Genomic DNA, 17,706 nt, shown 5'->3' on the forward strand with positions numbered 1-17,706 from the left:
TGAGGGGTCCAGTCTTTTGGGGAAGATTAATATGCTTAATGGGAGCAACTGAATAATGTTACAAGTCAATATGTATTTGTTTGCACAGATAATAATAAATTCAGTAAAGAGAGATCCTGTGGACTGGAAAGATGGAAAAGGTTTCTGGAAGGAGTAGAACTTAAAGCTTTAGAAAGTAAAAAGGGTTTGAATTGGTAGAGGAGAATGTGCTTGGCACAGAATGGCATGAGCAAAAGCCCAAAGTTGAGAATGGTGCTCAGGAACAAGAAAACAATAAAAATTATAACCTTGTCTAGAATGGAAATTGAGAACAGAAAAGATAAGGTTTTGCTAGCCAGGTAGAATCAGGTTACAAGGGGACTTAACATCCAGGCTGAGGAATTTAGATTTTACTTGTTGGTAAAATAGCCATTATGGGTTTTTTAACAGAAAAACTGTAATGAAAGCACTGCTTGGGAAAAAATTAATCTGGTGCTACTGGGAAGGTGGGACAAGACAAGATTTAGGGAGATATACAGGCCAGTAAGTCACACAGTAGTGGACATCAGAGTTTATCAATCTTGGCACTATTGATGTTTTCAGCAAGCTAATTTTTGGTAGTGGGGATACTGTCCTGAGTTTTGCAGTGTCCTTGCCGTCTTCCTGCTATATATGCCCACTCCATTTGTGACAAACAGAATGCCCCCTAGACGTTACTACATGTCCTTTGTGGGACAAAACTGCCCAAACTGACAACCATTGATGTAGACCTGAAGTAAATTAGAGTTCAAGAAATTACATTGTAATGTATAGTAGGAAAATTCCAAAGTGATTTTTTTTCTTCATACCTTCTGATGTTGTCCATTTTTTTAATGGTAGAAAAGAAGACACCTATTTTCTTTTTTGAAAAAACAGGAATGACACAATCTAGGTGGTCATATTTGTGTCTGAGTTAGTTGTACAATTTACAGAGGTTTGTTTATATTTAAAATAATATTTCATATTTAAGAAGAGAAACAAGGAGAAGGAACTTTGCCATTTAATTTCTATGGTGTTGATTTAATCATCTTTAAAAGTTAGTGTGGCCTAGACCTGACTCGTTAGTTTAATCAGCAAAATTTCTCTTTTAACCTTTTTTGGGGGCTTGGTGGTGGTGTTGCTCAGTTTGGCTTCATAACCTTTAGCAGCATTTCTTCCATCTGGCTTTAATTTGTAGAACACCTGAAGTGATATGCTGAGTGTTATTCTTAGGGGCAGGTAGGAAATGGCAACCCACTCCAGTACTCTTGCCTGGAAAATTCCATGGATGGAGAAGCGTGATAGGCTACTGTCCATGGGGTTGCAAAGAGTCGGACAGGACTGAGCCACTTCACTTTTACTTACACCAGCAGTTGAGCAATGGAAGGGATGAATGGGATGGTGGTGCGGGGGTGGGTAGTCGCTAATCTTAGCCCTGCCTGTCATCAGCTACCAATTTGTCATGCTTTAGAGAATAGTTCATTCCCCAGTCCCTTCTCCCAGAAGATACATACTGTCACTCACATGCTTGAGCAGAGTGTAATGGGAGCTATATGTGTCAAGTTTCACTTCTGGGATGTGTGGGAGTTTTTATTGGCCGCCTTCACTATCCTTTTCTGACTCCCTTAAGAATTGATGATAAAGGAATGACTTTAGTCTGAGCAAAACTTGATTTTAAATCAGAAATGGATAGAACTCTTGACTATGATACTTCCACTTCTTTAATTTTAAAAAGAAAGAAACTCAAAAGTTCTAGGACTTTTTGGCAATAGTATTTATGTGCCACATTTTCCTGGTAAGCAGTAACAATGACGATGACGATGACAGAGCTGGTGAATCGATCGCTGGGTCTTTTGTGGATTATGTGTTGCAAAATCAACAATTGTGGCATATATGGGAGACATTATATAATACAAACTATCAGTTACATCTGTAGAATTTGTTAATTTTAAGAGCTGGAAAAGGAAAAGGTTTTAAGTACCTAATGTGTGCCAGTCAATATACTAGAAGCAACATATCATTTCATTTAATCTACACAAGTCCAAAAATAGAGTTCCACTTTTCAGATGAGAAAATTGAGGCTGAGAAAAGTTAAATAATTCCCCGAAGTCTCGCTGCTGAAGTCCTGGAACACAAGTTTGAACACAGGTCTCCAACATCAAATTGTGGATCTGTTCTTGCTACTTGCGGTGTTCTTTAAGTAGGTTCTTAGGAATCCCCATATTTTATAAAGGAGTACTTAGGTGGTGATTATTTGTATTAGAAACAGAGTTCTATGTACCACAGAGTTTCTTTCAAGATTTCCAGAGATTCTTAACTATTGAATGTATAATAATATAGAAAAATTTAAGACTAACATGTAAAATGCTAGCAATGGGTGGACAGCAAAAAGTCAAAGATCATTTGTTTATTCATTCATCATACATTAGTTAAGCACCTACTTAAAAAGTATATAACAAATGCTGGGAGTATCCAGTGAGCAAAACCAGATGTAGTCTCTACCTTTCTAGAGTTTATATTATAGTGAGGAAGATATTACTCATATACTCTCCTAAATATGTGTAAAATTACAACAGTGAGAAATACTGCAAAGGAAAGATACTTGGTGTTATCAGAGTGTATAAGAATGCCTAACGTCATCTGGGTGTCTTATAAAAAACCTTCCCTGGAAAAGAAGGAAGTCCAAAGGATGACTAGAATTAGCATAGATTGAAGGAAAGGAGGACGTAGTATGCCAGGCAAAATGGACTGTGTATAAAGGACCTGTGGCAGAAGGATAACATGGCAGGTTTGAGGAGCTGAAAGAAGGTCATTGTGCTAACATGGACAGCATGAGAAAACATGAAAACTGAAGAGGTAGGTACAGACTGTAGCACACTGCCAGTTTGGTGGCTTGCCTTTTATTGCCAGGAACAGTTAGAAGCCACTGAAGGATTTTAAGTAAAGGTCAGATCTGACTTGTGAAAAACTCATAGGAAGAGAAAATTAATCATAAGGTAGAAAAGAATTCAGAGGGGCTAAATAAGACACTGTTAAAGTAATCCAGGAAAAAACGGTCTGCCTTTAAAAGTAAATATTAATTGAGTTTCTTCCTTTCACTATTATTACAGTTTCCTAATTTAAATGAGTGTATTTGAAAAGATACCTGTAGGCATAGTTCCAGATCTCTAGGTCATGTATGGTCTGGTAAAACACCAAACCAGATTAGTTCTTTAGGGGGTTTAGAATTTAACCAGGCATTGTGCCAAGCTTATCTCAGAGGTAAATGTTTTTATCCTTATTTTACAGACGATTAAAGCTAAAGCTCAGAGAATTGACTTAGTCGTCTAGATTAGTGTCAGAGGAATCTTTTTTATCTGCCTTAGGTTGAAGTGTGGGGATCATATTAAGCATTCAATAAATAATTGAGTCAAATTAAATTTAAATATCTTTAACTGTTGTTTTTTGAATGCCTTTTGACTATCTTTGCTGTGTTGTTGTATAGAGGAAAAGTAAATTAGATAGCAGTGATTCTATAGTACGTTTAAAACCTGTTCTTATTATGTTCACTCCTTGATAATGCCACATATTTTTGTTCTAAGGCTCAGCTTCCCAGCTGTTTGATAAAAAAACAAAAGCATGATGACAATGACCAGATACTTGCCTATAGAGTAATACCTGATTTATTCATAATTTCTCATTGTCAGTAGAGACCTGAAAGTTCAAAATGTTAAGGCTTTGTGCAGCTCACCCAAAGAACCTGATTTTCTCAAATTGGTTAAATTTTTATGTTATTTATTTTTTTACTGCAATCAGGATCATATAGCAAAGTAAATGATCAATAAATGTTTACCAAATGGACGGATACTGTGTTTCAAAAAGTGGTAGGCATATTGAATAAAATGATAAGGAAAATGATCTAAGTAGTATGGAAACATGATCTCAGTTCAGTTCAGTTCAGTCACATCTGACTCTTTGAGACCCCATGGACTGCAGCACACCAGGCCTCCCTGTCTATCACCAACTCCCGGAGTTTGCTCAAACTCGTGTTCCATTGAGTTGGTGATGCCATTCAATCATCTCATCCTCTGTCTTCCCCTTCTCCTCCCGCCTTCAATCTTTCCCAGCATCAGGGTCTTTTCAAATGAATCAGTTCTTTGCATCAGGTGGCCAAAGTATTAGAGTTTCAGCTTCAGCATTAGTCCTTCTAATGAATATTCAGGACTGATTTCCTTTAGGATGGACTGGTTGGATCTTCTTGCAGTCCAGGGGACTCTCAAGAGTCTTCAACACCACAGATCAAAAGCATCAATTCTTTGGTGCTCAGCTGTCTTTATAGTCCAACTCTCACATCCATACATGACTACTGGAAAAACCATAGCTTTGACTAAGATGGACCTTTGTTGGCAAAGTAATGTCTCTTCTTTTTAGTATGCTGTCTAGGTTGGTCATAACTTTTCTTCCAAGGAGCAAGCATCTTTTAATTTCATGGATGCAGTCACCATCTACAACGATTTTGGAGCCCCAAAAAATAAAGTCTGTCACTGTTTCCATTGTTTCCCCATCTATTTGCCATGAAGTGATGGGACCAGATGCCATGATCTTAGTTTTTTTAATGTTGAGTTTTAAGCCAACTTTTTCACTCTCCTCTTTCACTTTCATCAAGAGGTTCTTTAGTATTTTCTTTGCTTTCTGCCGTAAGGGTAATGTCATCTGCATAACTGAGGTTATTGATATTTATCCTGGCAGTCTTGATTCCAGCTTGTGCCTTCATCCAGCCCAGCGAATTTTCTCATGATGTACTCTATATAAACGTGATCTAGGCTACTGTTAACCAGAAAAATCTGGTTGTCTTTCAGGTATTTATAGGTCACTCAACTAAAATATTTTTGCCCCAAAATCTGATGTATTCCAACTGCTCAGTTGGACTGACGGGTATCTCCTTACCAGATTCTTGATTCCTTTATAATGTTTTGCTTACCTGTATCAAGGAAGAAACCACTAGATGTCACTTTGTATTGTTTTATATTGCCAACAATAATGTTTTAATCATGTTAGTAAATTTAATTATAGTAGGAATATTTTATATTTTACCTCCATATTGGGTTACTAAAAGTTTGTAGGTCAGTAAGTGGAAATTAGATTCAGAGTTTTAAAACACTTATTCAACAAGCATTTATTGAGCATTCACTATGTTTCAAGACAGTTATCTAGGATAATTAGGGAAATAATTACTTAAGTAGGATAACCAGGGAATTATAGAGAAAAATAGAATCTGACTTTTACCCACAGAAGTTGCAGCCTAGTTTACCAAACAATATATATGACTAAATCTAATAAACAGCTTGATATATTTTTTTGAAGTAGAGACAGAATTTTCTGGGACCTCATAGGATAGAGTCATTAATATTGCATGGGATAGATCAGTGAAAGGAAGATACCATGTAAGCTGAATTTTGAAGAAGACATGTTTCACGAGGTAGAAGTTAAAGGACAGCCCAAACAGACTTTGAAATGTGAAAGTACAGCTGATGTTTAGGCACTGATGGAGGCCTTTTCTGGTTCTAGACCATAGGCAGCTTTGATGAGAGATGAGCAACAGCTGAAAAGGGATGATTAAGGCCCAAAGGGATTTGATTGGTTTACTAAGGAGTTTGTACTTTATTCTGTAGCAGTGTATTTTATAAACTTTGTGGGACCATCCAGGAGGAATCATTAGGAAGTTTTGATCAGGGATGAAGACATGAAAATGATGATGGCAGCATCTGAAATTTATCAACTAGTTATTAGGTATATGCAGGGAATCATTGTGTACTTTATTGGAGTCTTATGTTTTAAATGAAGAAACTAAGACTTAGGACACATTGTCACCTGCCCAAGACACAGAACTAGTGAGTCATGGTACATGACTTTGAGCTCATGTCCAAACTCAGATTTCTGGGATAGGATCGATTACATTACAGCCTGTAGGCAGGAAGACCACTTAGGAAACTACAAGTTTAGAGGAAATAAGATTCAGTTACAGACTGGGACTAGGAAAAAAGGGGATAAGACCCTAGATACTTTTCTTTAGGTACATTTCTGTAAATGATGGTTAAATTCACTAACCAAACCATTAAAACCTTTTAAATCCATAATGAACCTAAATTGAATTACCAGTGCAATAGTTATTTCATATATACTTAGCCAACATATATGACCTTGTATGGGCTTCTAAGATTGCAATAGTGGTAAAGAATCTGCCTGCCAATGAAGGAGATAAAAGGGGTGCGGGTTCAATTCCTGGATCCAGAAGATCCCCTGGAGGAAGGCATGGCACTCCAGGAGTATTCTTTCCTGAAGAATCTCGTGGAGAGAGGAGCCTAGCAAGCTATGGTTCATAGAGTTGCACAGAGTTGGACATGACTGAAGCAACTTAGCATGCACACAGTGGCCTCCAGTTTAGAAACTTTATGAAGTTGATATTATTAAAGCTGGGTCTACAAGGATGTGCAATTATAAGAGAAGGTAAATGAAGGAGCCCACATTCCCCAGTGAAGGAAAAGGAAATACAAAGACCCAGAGGTCTAAAAGTTCATGGAGAATTAAGTGAGTAAATTCAGATGTTAGGAGTCATACTGTGAAGGGCCTCATCTAATAGGTTATGGAGTTTACACTGTGGATATTGAGGTTTTATTACTTAAATTAGATGTGTTGATTTAAGTATTATATGCAAGGCTCTGTGCTAAGAGTTACTATGAAACTGTATATTTATGTTCTTTTTCCTCTATTTACAGGCTGCTATATGGCAAGCACTAAACCACTATGCTTACAGAGATGCAGTTTTCCTAGCAGAGCGACTGTATGCAGAAGGTTTGTAGTCTGTTCCTTTCCAAGAACTATAAAGGAACAAAATACATGGAATTCCATCACTTCTTATGACTGTAACAAGATTCTGGGTATCACTTTTTTTTTTTCGGCTCTGCCTCAAGGCATGTGGGATCTTAGTTCCCCAACCAAGGATGGAACCGTGCCCCATGCATTGAAAGCACAGAGTTTTAACCACTGGACCACCAGGAAAGTCCTGTGGGTATTACTCTTGTTTTATCTTTATGATTGACACTAGTTCATAAAAATTTTTTCCCAGTATCTGTGTAGCTTTTTATATGCTACTTTTAGTAACTATGTAGACTTGCTTTGGGTTTTACCCTATGGTGTACTTAATCATGTTCCAGTCTTCAGGTATTTTTTTCTTTTCTTTTTTTTTTTTAGAATCTATATTCTGTGGTTTAGAGCATGGATTTTGAGCCTTCAGCCTTAGTATAAACCCTAATCCTTAAACATGCTGTAGTATACCTCGGGCAAGCTAATTAATGTTTGAGTATTTCAGATTTCTCATCTATAAAATAAAGGTGATTATTGTCTCTTGGAATTGAAAAATGAAATAATATATTTAAAGCACTTGGCACGACCTTCTGGCACTGTAATAAATTCAACTTCAGCTGATATTAATGGGGTTTTTTTTTGTGTGTCATTGATTATTATAATCTTCCTAAGATGCTTCCCGGGTGATACTAGTGGTAAAGAACCTGCCTGCCTACACAGGAGACATAAGAGATGTGGATCTGAACCCTGGGTCAGGAAGATCCTCTGGAGGAAGAAACGGCAGCCCATTCCAGTATTCTTGCCTGAAGAATCCCATGGACAGTGGAGCCTGACAGGCTATAGTCCATGGGTCTCAAAGAGTCAGACACGACTGAAGTGACTTAGCACGTTAGCAAAAATGCTAAGATAATTATAATTATTGTCATTTTCCTTGTGTAATATACTCTAGGATAGAATTTACAAGTCAAAGTAGGTGTCATTTAGTCGCTAAGTCGTGTCCGACTCTTTGCGACTCCATGGACTGTATAGCCTGTCGGGCTCCTCTGTCCATGGGATTTCCCGGCAAGAATACTAGAGTGGGTTACCATTTCCTTCTCCAGGGAATATTCCTGACCCAGGGATCGAACCTGTGTCTCCTGCATTGGCAAGTGGATTCTTTACCCACTGAGGCAGTAGGAAAGTCCCATACAAGTCAAAATGCGTGAGCAGTTCTACAATTTACTTTTGCCTGGTTGAAAACCCAGCAGAGACAGTTGTGATAATCACTGTGTCACCAATAGTATAAGACTTCCTTCACAGTCCTATCAGTATCAGATTTACCATTATAATGTGTTTTTGCTTACTAGAAATTTGTGAAGTATTTTGTCTTCCTTTTTATAATTCTGAAGGATGCTGGGTATTTTCTCAAGTGTTTTACATTTGTTCCTGTTTCTGTGGACTCTTTGTTTATTGCATATTTACCCCAGATTGTTTGCTTTTTAATCTTAATTCTGTTGATTTTTATAATCTAATCTTTTAAATTTTATTTAGTAGCTTTATCATTTAAACTTTCTCCTATTGCTTCAGTAGCTGGAAGAATTGTCATTTTTCTATAACTCAAGAGATATAGTTCTTGGTAATTTAAAAAGTTTTAAAAAATGTATCATAGTGTTATTACTTAATTTAGTCAGTGTTATTTATTAAATGCTTTTTTCCCTCCCACATGGTATTTTACATGGTTTTGTGTTAAATTTTTTTTAAATGTTCTACTCTGTTCCCAGAAGCTTTCCTCTCTTTCATTAGTTGATTTTCTATTTTTAACTCAATATCATACTATTTTATTATTAACACTTTATTATATTGTCTTTTAACTTCTAATAAGGCCTGTCCCATCATTTTTTCCCACATTTCATTCTTTGGTAGGAATACCCTTTATTTAATTCTTTCATTTTACATGTGTATTTTATTAATGTTCTGAAATTTCACAAATTTTGTGTGTGTGTGTGTAATAAAGTTTTATTAAAGTATAAAGGAGATAGAAAGAGTACCCCCCTGCTAGTCTTCAGCTGGATGTTATATAGTCACTGAAAGTGAAGTCACTCAGTCGTGTCTGACTCTCTGCCACCCCGTGGACTGTAGCCCACCAGGCTCCTCTGTCCATGGGATTCTCCAGGCAAGAATACTGGAGTGGGTTGCCATTTCTTTCTCCAGGGGATCTTCCCAACCCAGGGTTCGAACCCAGGTCTCCCGCATTGCAGTCAGATGCTTTAACCTCTGAGCTACCAGGGAAGCCCAGTCACTCAGTCATGTCTGATTCTGTGACTGACCCCATGAACTGTAGCCTACCATGCTCCTCTGGCCATGGGATTTCCAGGCAAGAGTACTGGAGTGGGTTGCCATTTCCTTCTCCATGAAATTTCACAAATATTTTGATCAGTGCTCTCCTGAAACCATATAAGTCTATGAATTAATTTAGGAAGTACTATTATCTTACTATACTATAACTGTCTTAACTAGAAATAGTGCTGCCTTCTTTCTACTCCAGTGTTTAACTCAATTTTCCCACTTATTGAGTAACCTCCCATTGGATTACTTACCAGAAGTTTTTTTATGATTGTAGGTAAGTTTTATTTTTGTGTGTCTGCATGAACTAGTAATGGAACCTTTCTGCTCAGTTATATGATTTTACTTCATAAAAGTAAAGTGCTTAGTAACTGAACTGCAGGCATAGAAGGTAAATATTAGGGGTTTGCTAGACATGTGTCAAAAAAGGTCAAGGGATGAGAACATTAAAGAATATAGACAAGATGTGGACCAGGAATTGTAAACTACAGCAGGAGGTTAACACAGGGATTGATAAATAAGAGGATTTAGGAGAGGTAGTAGAAATCCAGATGAAATTGAATTGGTAGATGTATGGAAATAACATAGGAGAGGAAGACTGTGAATGAGGTGCAGAATTCTTTTATTAATGAAGCAGAATGTCTTGAATTTAGTAACCAAGAGTTAAAAGGAGAAGATATGAATCTCACTAGCAGGGAATTTCACAAAAGAGCAAAGGATGGTACTTGGAAATAAAATAGTTGGGAGAAGCAAGGAGGAAACCATGCTTACCTTGGGACAGGAGGGAATTAGCATCCCTTTGAGAGTGCTGTCAGGTCCTCAGGGAAGGATAGGAGTTCTTGAGGAAAGTTGGGAAGATCTATGGAACAGAAGTCTTAGGTCCAAATGAAAAGATTGAGAAAAGTGAGAGCCTTACAAAGAAGGTAATACAACAGATTGCCCAACTCTGCAAATAAAAGCAAGGTTTATTGTGGATAACCTACTTACATATATTTTCATTGATACCTAAGCAACCCTCATGTTTTCCTGACTTATACTTTTTGTTTTTTAATTTGGTAACATTAGTTTAGGCAGTTTCTAGTTTTTATAGTTAGTTTCCAAAAGTTTGCAAATTAGTGGTTTCAAATTCAGATGATCAGATTTTCCCATAGAGTTGAGGCAGGATTCCAGATTAATCCACATAAAACTGTTTCATCCACTTTCTGTTTCTGATACAGTGCTTAACTCTTGGAAAGTTGCTCATTGTTAGTTTCTCTCAGTATGAAGCCTAACTCCTCTTGACTGTATTTCTGTGAGGTGCAATGGGAGTAGATACTATTCCAGCTCAATAATAATCACAATACCTTCTACTATTTATGGATTTCTTACTGTGTACTAGGTACTCTGAGTACTTAAAACTTATTCTTTGTTTAGTCTTCAACAGCTCTATAAAAGAGACATTGCTATTAGCATTTTAGAAATGAAGAAACTAAGACCATTGTTCACCAGATTTTTACCTGTCTTAATGATTAATGGGTCAGGTGTAGAAATTCATTTGAGTACAGTGCTTTTTGTAAATTTGGCTTAGTTGAAGAGAACTTAATCAGAGTAAAAGATTCAGCATCTGATTCTCTTCTCTTTCTTAGCTATTATAGTGAGAGCCCAAACTCACAGAAATATGTGACTGCAAATGGCAGCATTAAAAAAAATTATTTCCAGTTATGTTAAGGTCATAATTGAAAGAAATTGTCCAAATACTACTAAAAATATGGCATATTATATCATTTTTAGGCCATTACTAGTGGAAAATTTTATAAATATATCTTGTCGATAGAAATTCAAGTCATTTTGTCTTATGGGGGGACAAAAAGGATATCTGGCCCATTGGCCTATTCTTTTACTGTCATAGTTAAATTGTTAATGATGAAAAAGATGATACTATTTTTTAAAAATATTCTTTTACTTTTATTTATTTATTGACCATGCATTGCCACTTGCAGGATCTCAGTTCCCTAACCGGGGATTGAACCCTAGACCACAACAGTGAAAGCCCAGAATCCTAACCACTAGGCACCAGGGAACTCCTAATGCTATTTTTTTTAATCATTATAGTTTTCATTTTCATTATGTGTTTGTGAACTAAGACTCTGGTCTTCCCAATGATCTTTTTAAATCCAAGGCTCAACTATTTCATTGCATCAATCAGGTGTTTCATATAAATATCACATATATCAAACTCAATTCATTCAAAACTGGATTCATAATATTCCCACCCTATTCTAAAATACATCTGTGTCTTAGTAGAAAAGCCTTCTTATTAATTTTCCCATGTTTGCTCTTTCCTGCTGCTTTGATTTCCCCCCTCCCAAATCAATCCCGTTCTCTTTACTTTGTAAAACCCTTTAGAGATGTATAATAGCTATAAAAATTTATCCCTAAATCTTTACACAACTTGCAAAGTCCTGTATGATCTGGCTGTCTGCTTTCTCCATATGTATTGCCATTTCTTTTTAAAATTTTCTCTAGCGTTCTTACCTGTGGTGTATTTACACCAATCATGTTTTCAAAGTATTTAAAAATATTATTAACTCCCATTATCTACAAGTATAAAACCAGTTAGTACTGAAATTTAGGGTTTGAACATGCATGAGGAAAATAAAAATTCAGAATAGTATTAAAATACTAAAGTTGTATATATAAATGAAGTGTTCAGCAACAGAAATGACTCTGAAAAGGGTGGAATGAATCTTGTGTCATATGTGAAGTATAGCACCCAGGCATTTGGCATCAGTCAGCAAAAAAGTGATAAGATGGAATCACTTGAGTTTGTGGCTGAATATTATGTTTGTATACCCCATGCAAATATCAGATGACTAGTCAGGTATTGTAAATTTAGGAGAAGGTCAGTAATAATAATTTAATAATAGCACATACAGCTCTTACTATATATCAGGCACTATCCAAAGTTCTTATATATTAACTCATTTAATTCTAACAGCACTAAGTACTTAGAGGTAGGTATCACTCACTGTGTCCTTATTTTACAGAGGAAAAAACTGAGGATCGGAGAAGTTAACTTGCCCTGAGTCACACAGCTAATAAGTGGTAGTATGGAAATCCAAACTAAAGAAGCAGTTTGGCTCTAGTGTCATTACTCTAATCCATGTGCTGTACTGCCTGTAGGTGATGTGAGAACTTAAAAGATAATCAAGATGAAATGTGTATCACAAATCATAAATGATCCCATAGGTGTTATGCTCTTTGAATACTATACTTAAGTGTTCGTGACAGGGCAGCAAGCATGGTACTCTAACTTCTGAGGAGTTCTTTGTGGTATTTAGAGTTTATCAAGGCTAGATAGACGTCCCTCGTGGCTCAGACGTTAAAGCATCTGCCTACAATGAGGGAGACCTGGGTTCGATCCCTGGGTCAGAAAGATCTCCTGGAGAAGGAAATGGCAACCCACTCCAGTACTCTTGCCTGAAAAACCCTATGGACAGAGGAGCCTGGTAGGCTACAGTCTATGGGGTCACAAAGAGTCGGACATGACTAACTTCACTTTCACTTTCAAGGCTAGATAAAGAGTATTCACCTCAACAAACATTTAGTTTAAGTCTTACACCATAACCAGTCCATTTTGGAAAAGGCTACATATAAATCAGAGTGAAGAAGAGGTGTCTATCTGGTTTAAAAGCACTGAGAAACTAATTCATCTTCCCATTTGATGGCAGTGTGTCTGAAGGATGCAAGCTTAAGCTCCTGTCAATTATTTTGAGCTTATATTAAATGACCTACCCTATATTTGAATCCCAACCTGTTTGTAGGAAGAGGAGTTTCAGTATTGTTCTATAACTCATTTTTTTCACCTAACAATGCATTCTGAAAAAATTCAGGGTTTTTTTTGGACAGCTGTGTTTAGTCATATGGATGTGCCTTGATTTAACTCCTATGTGATTGATTTATCAGTTTTAAGAGTGACTTTGTGGAATCAGTGTTTACTTTATTCCTGATTATAGAATACAGTCATCTCAGGACCACCCATGGGTTCTGCATCTGCAGAGCTCAGCTGCAGAGGGTTGACTGTGTATTATGGACCATATAATTCCCAATCACATATTTTGATTAAGGCTCTTATTAAAGGATAGCAAATAAATGTCATGCAGACATTTATAGCTATTTCCAGATCCTGTTATTTTGATCTCTGCACACTTACACTAGCAAAGCCATGATCAGCCTTAGGAGTTTTTCTGAGTTTTGCACTTGAGGCAGCCACTGTCAATCATTTGAAGTTACTGTTCCAGATGAAATCTATTTGTCAATACTCTGTCCTTTTTAGATTTATTATAGCCACTCACTACTGGTTCACTAGCTATGTTTGGACTGTCAGTTTATTTCTGGGAAGCTTCAAAAAGCCACCCCTTTTAGTCCATACAGTTTGACGATCCTTCCAGTTGTTCTCAGTCTACTTCACTATCTTATAGTTGCATTAAGCTTAAGGTTTGATTAAACCTCCAATCCATAATCTCACTTAAACATAGTTTTAAGTCATCATACTTCATCATACATTTTTATGGCTCAAAGTCGAACTAGCTTTGGAGAGCCATTGTTTTTTGGTATAATAATTAGTTTTTAAAAGCTTCATTTATTAGATGACAAGAAACCAGGCCTTTGCAAAATCTAGAAGAAATCACACTTTTTAACTTACGTGAATTAGCACTTGTAGTTCAATGAAATTAACAATTTGTTCCCATTGCAATAGAGGTCCCCATTCATTTTTTTTATTTCTGAGAGATACTACTGTAGATCCTATTAACACATGTACACTCAAATTCTTATCATTTACTACATGACATCTTATTGTACATTATTTTTTATACTAGGGTTTCGTGAAAAATCATAAGATGGACCAGAGAAGTAGAGTTCTGTTGGTTTTTGCTTGTGCATATATGGCATACAACAGGAAAGAAAAAAAAAATAACCTTCATAGAAGGAAAATTTCAAGCTACTTTTTTATCCCACATCTTTGAGTTAGTTTTTCAGAAAGATGTGGCAAGTTTATCTGTACTTTAAATTTAGGAATTCACAAAGTTTAGCATGCATCAGATCACTTGAAGGATCTGTTACCACACAGATTGCTGGTTCCCACTCCCAGAATTACTGATTTTAGTGGGTCTGAGCTGAGATGGGGCCCGAGAACTTCATTTCTCACAAGCTCCAAAGTCATGTTGATGCTGGTATAGGGACCACACTTGGGGAATCACAGGCTTAAATGGCCCCTCAGTCTCCTGATATTATTACATAACCCATTTTTAGAAGTGCAGAACTTAAGATTTTCCCTTTCTATCCTTGCCTCTATAGACTCTCATCTGGGAACTTCCCTGGTGGTTAAGACTGTGCTTCTACTACAGTTGGTGAGGGTTCAATCCTGGGAGGGGAACTAAGATCCCACGCGTTGTGCATAGTGGCCGAAAAGGAAAAAAAAAAAGACTGTCATCTGAATTGGTTGGGAGGTTGTGAGGTTAGAAGTGGGGTGATGGTCAGTTTGGGAGAGAGTAAATAAAGGAGAAGAATGCTACATTTCATTAACCAGGCATTTCCTAGTGTTAAAAGGAAAGAGGTTGATAAATAATCCAGCTCTTGCCATTAAAGAGCAGTTTAATAATTATTGTTACTGGACAAGTGTCAAATCTGTCAATTGAATGTTTATATAGTGTGGGTATTCACAATTTAGAATTTTTTTTCCTTAACCTTAAATTATCTTGAATATAATTCACTGTGTATTTGGTATTAGAAATAAGTGAGTTTTGTTTGTTTTCCAATCTGGTCTTTTTTTAATGTAGAAATTTTCAGATTGATAATTAGGTTTATAACCCTGAGTTTCTCTCTCATGAAATTTGACTTCTGTTCTCTCAAAGGATCTCTCAGAAAAATACTACATAAAAACAAAATACTTTTCTGATAGTCTGTTTAAGTGCAATTTTGTACCTGTGTTTGATCTTCTTAAGGATTTACAGAGAATACTACAGTTATCTTCATTGTATTATTTCCTTTTTTTCTTCTGGAAAGAAGGTAGTCAGGACTTGGGGAACTACCTTTTGTATCGGGAAAGTATTTCTCCTTAATTGAAATTTGATTTAATAAATTGTTTTTTGTATTGAATAACATGTCTATTTTTTTTTTGTTATTGCTAAGCTTGTTTATGTATTGCTAGATAAACAATAATTATCATTCAACATACTGAATTAACAGCCCATTTTTTTTTCATATTTGTTCTTAGTACACTCAGAAGAAGCCTTGTTTTTACTGGCAACCTGTTATTACCGCTCAGGAAAAGCATATAAAGCATATAGGCTTTTGAAAGGACACAGTTGTACTACACCGCAATGTAAATACCTGCTTGCAAAATGTTGTGTTGATCTCAGCAAGTAAGTTTCTAAATCTTTTCTACCTAATTTTGTTCTACTTAACTGTAGAATTCTGGAGAAAATTCTTTTGATGGATTAGACTCTGATTCCCTTTCTCCCCTCTTGGTAGTAGAATTTTGTCTATTTCAGTAATTTTTTAAATGCTGCTGCCTGTTATTTTGATATGGAGAGATTTTATTGTTATGGTATAAATAGAATTTAAATCTGGAGAAACCTAAGTTGTAACTAATTCCTATGATTTTGTAAAATGATTGTAATAAGCCTGGAAACCTAACTTCCCAGTTCACCTGAGATTAATGCTGCCTTGTGTCTAGATAGTTGTATAATTAGTTATTTGCACTTCAGAATCATTCTTTTGGGGAACCATTACTCCTTTTAAGCAAGGGGACAGATTTAGGAGAACACTTCTTTGAAATATGACAGTACAACCAAGTCAGCTATCCATATTCTGAATCTGGAGGCAGCTAGAGATTTAGGTAGTTATGTTCTGTCAGACTTTTCTGTGCTGTGAAAAATAGAATAGTGGTAAAGGTGACTAAACAGATAACTGTAAGGCCTGTCTGTTTAGTTTATAGGTATACAGTCAAAGGATACAAATAAACCCCATTTAGTTGATAGGTATACAGTGAAAGGATATAAATAAACCTCATAAAGTCTCCATAGTCTGATAAGTATTTTTATTTGTCCAGTGTCTAGTTGATGACTTTTAAATTAAAGCTAAAATAATATATATAAAATTTCTGAGACCTTTGCTATTGAATTACTTCTACTCTGAAGATTCTAATGTTGAATTCCTTAAAATATACTTATTTAATTTGCCAGTTTCTTAAGCCAGTTCTTACATTAAATGTTCTTATCCCATTTATAAATATTTATAGTTTTAAAAAAATCCCACTGATAGTAAAAAAAAAATCTTTAGATAGCACATTTTATGTTTAGGATATATAAACTTACTTGCGAGTTTTCCACATGATGTTTTGGAAAAAACTTTGAAACATGAACCATTACAAACTCTGTTATGCTAAAAATATATAGTGAAATCAGGCAAATTTTTTTCCCTTTGGGGATTATTTGTAATTTTTATATCAAGAACACATAATTGATAAAAAGAGATGAAGTGCTATTCACATTTCAGTTGTAAAACTAAAGATAACTGAGGCTATTAAGTATGCAATTTTTAATTAAAATGTTAATCTTGTTTAACCTGCTTGCAAATTCCTACTTCAAGGAATTATAGAACTAAGAAGGACCACCAAATCTGTTAATGAAGAGATGTTCATATTTTTCCCCCAGCATAACAGTCTTCCTTTTCTTTTGATGTGAGTAATGCGTACGTTGCTCAGACTAGATTTGTACATATAGACTAAAGGTAACTATTTCTGTTTTAAAGCGTAAGACTGAAATTTTAAGATGGTAAATTCCCAATCTCCCAAATGATTCTTAATACATGTTTATTGCTATTCTAAAGGTACCATGAACTTTTTACTTTATCTCCATAGTAAGAGGTTCATTGGTAATGAAGAATGTCTTTACACACTGTGCTTTTTATATTGACTTTTTAAAAAATCTGTGAATGTGTGTTTTAAAGGCTTGCAGAAGGGGAACAGATCTTATCTGGTGGAGTGTTTAATAAGCAGAAAAGCCATGATGATATTGTTACTGAGTTTGGTGATTCAGCTTGCTTTACTCTCTCATTGTTGGGACATGTATATTGGTAAGTAAAAATGATTCAAATTACCAGAAAATTTTTTCCGTACTAGAATGAACTACTACTCAGCGATAAAGAGGAACAAACTATTGATAAACATGATAATTTGGATGGATTTCAAGAGCATTATGGCGAGTGAAAAAAGGCCAATTTCAACAATTTACATATTCTGTGATAGCATTAATAGAACATTATTGTTATGACACAGTTACAGTGATAAAGACAGATCAGTGGTTCTCAGACATGAGAGTTGGGGCAAGAGTACTGGGGCTATAGAGAGGTGTAGCTAAAGGAGTTTGGGACTTTGGAACAGTTCTATATCCTGATTGTAGTGGTCATTACCCAAATATATACATGTGATAAAATTTCATAAAAACTGTACACAAATAAATGCACGTAAAAACTGCTGAAATCCAAATTAAATCTGTGGTT

General features: G+C 35.8%; 1 protein-coding gene across 7 annotated transcripts in view; it reads left to right on the forward strand.

The window, feature by feature from the left end:
* The window catches only part of CDC27 (cell division cycle 27), a 48,496-nt gene that overhangs the window by 5,557 nt on the left and 25,233 nt on the right, over positions 1–17,706 (forward strand). For all 7 annotated transcript variants that reach the window (XM_065908609.1, XM_065908613.1, XM_065908610.1 and 4 more), the window contains exons 2-4: positions 6,753–6,828; positions 15,419–15,566; positions 17,155–17,280. In XM_065908609.1, the coding sequence (XP_065764681.1) occupies positions 6,753–6,828; positions 15,419–15,566; positions 17,155–17,280 (350 nt within the window). The remainder of the gene's footprint in view (positions 1–6,752; positions 6,829–15,418; positions 15,567–17,154; positions 17,281–17,706) is intronic.

Source organism: Muntiacus reevesi, chromosome 18 (genome assembly GCF_963930625.1).
Source record: "Muntiacus reevesi chromosome 18, mMunRee1.1, whole genome shotgun sequence".
Taxonomy (NCBI): Eukaryota; Metazoa; Chordata; class Mammalia; order Artiodactyla; family Cervidae; genus Muntiacus; species Muntiacus reevesi.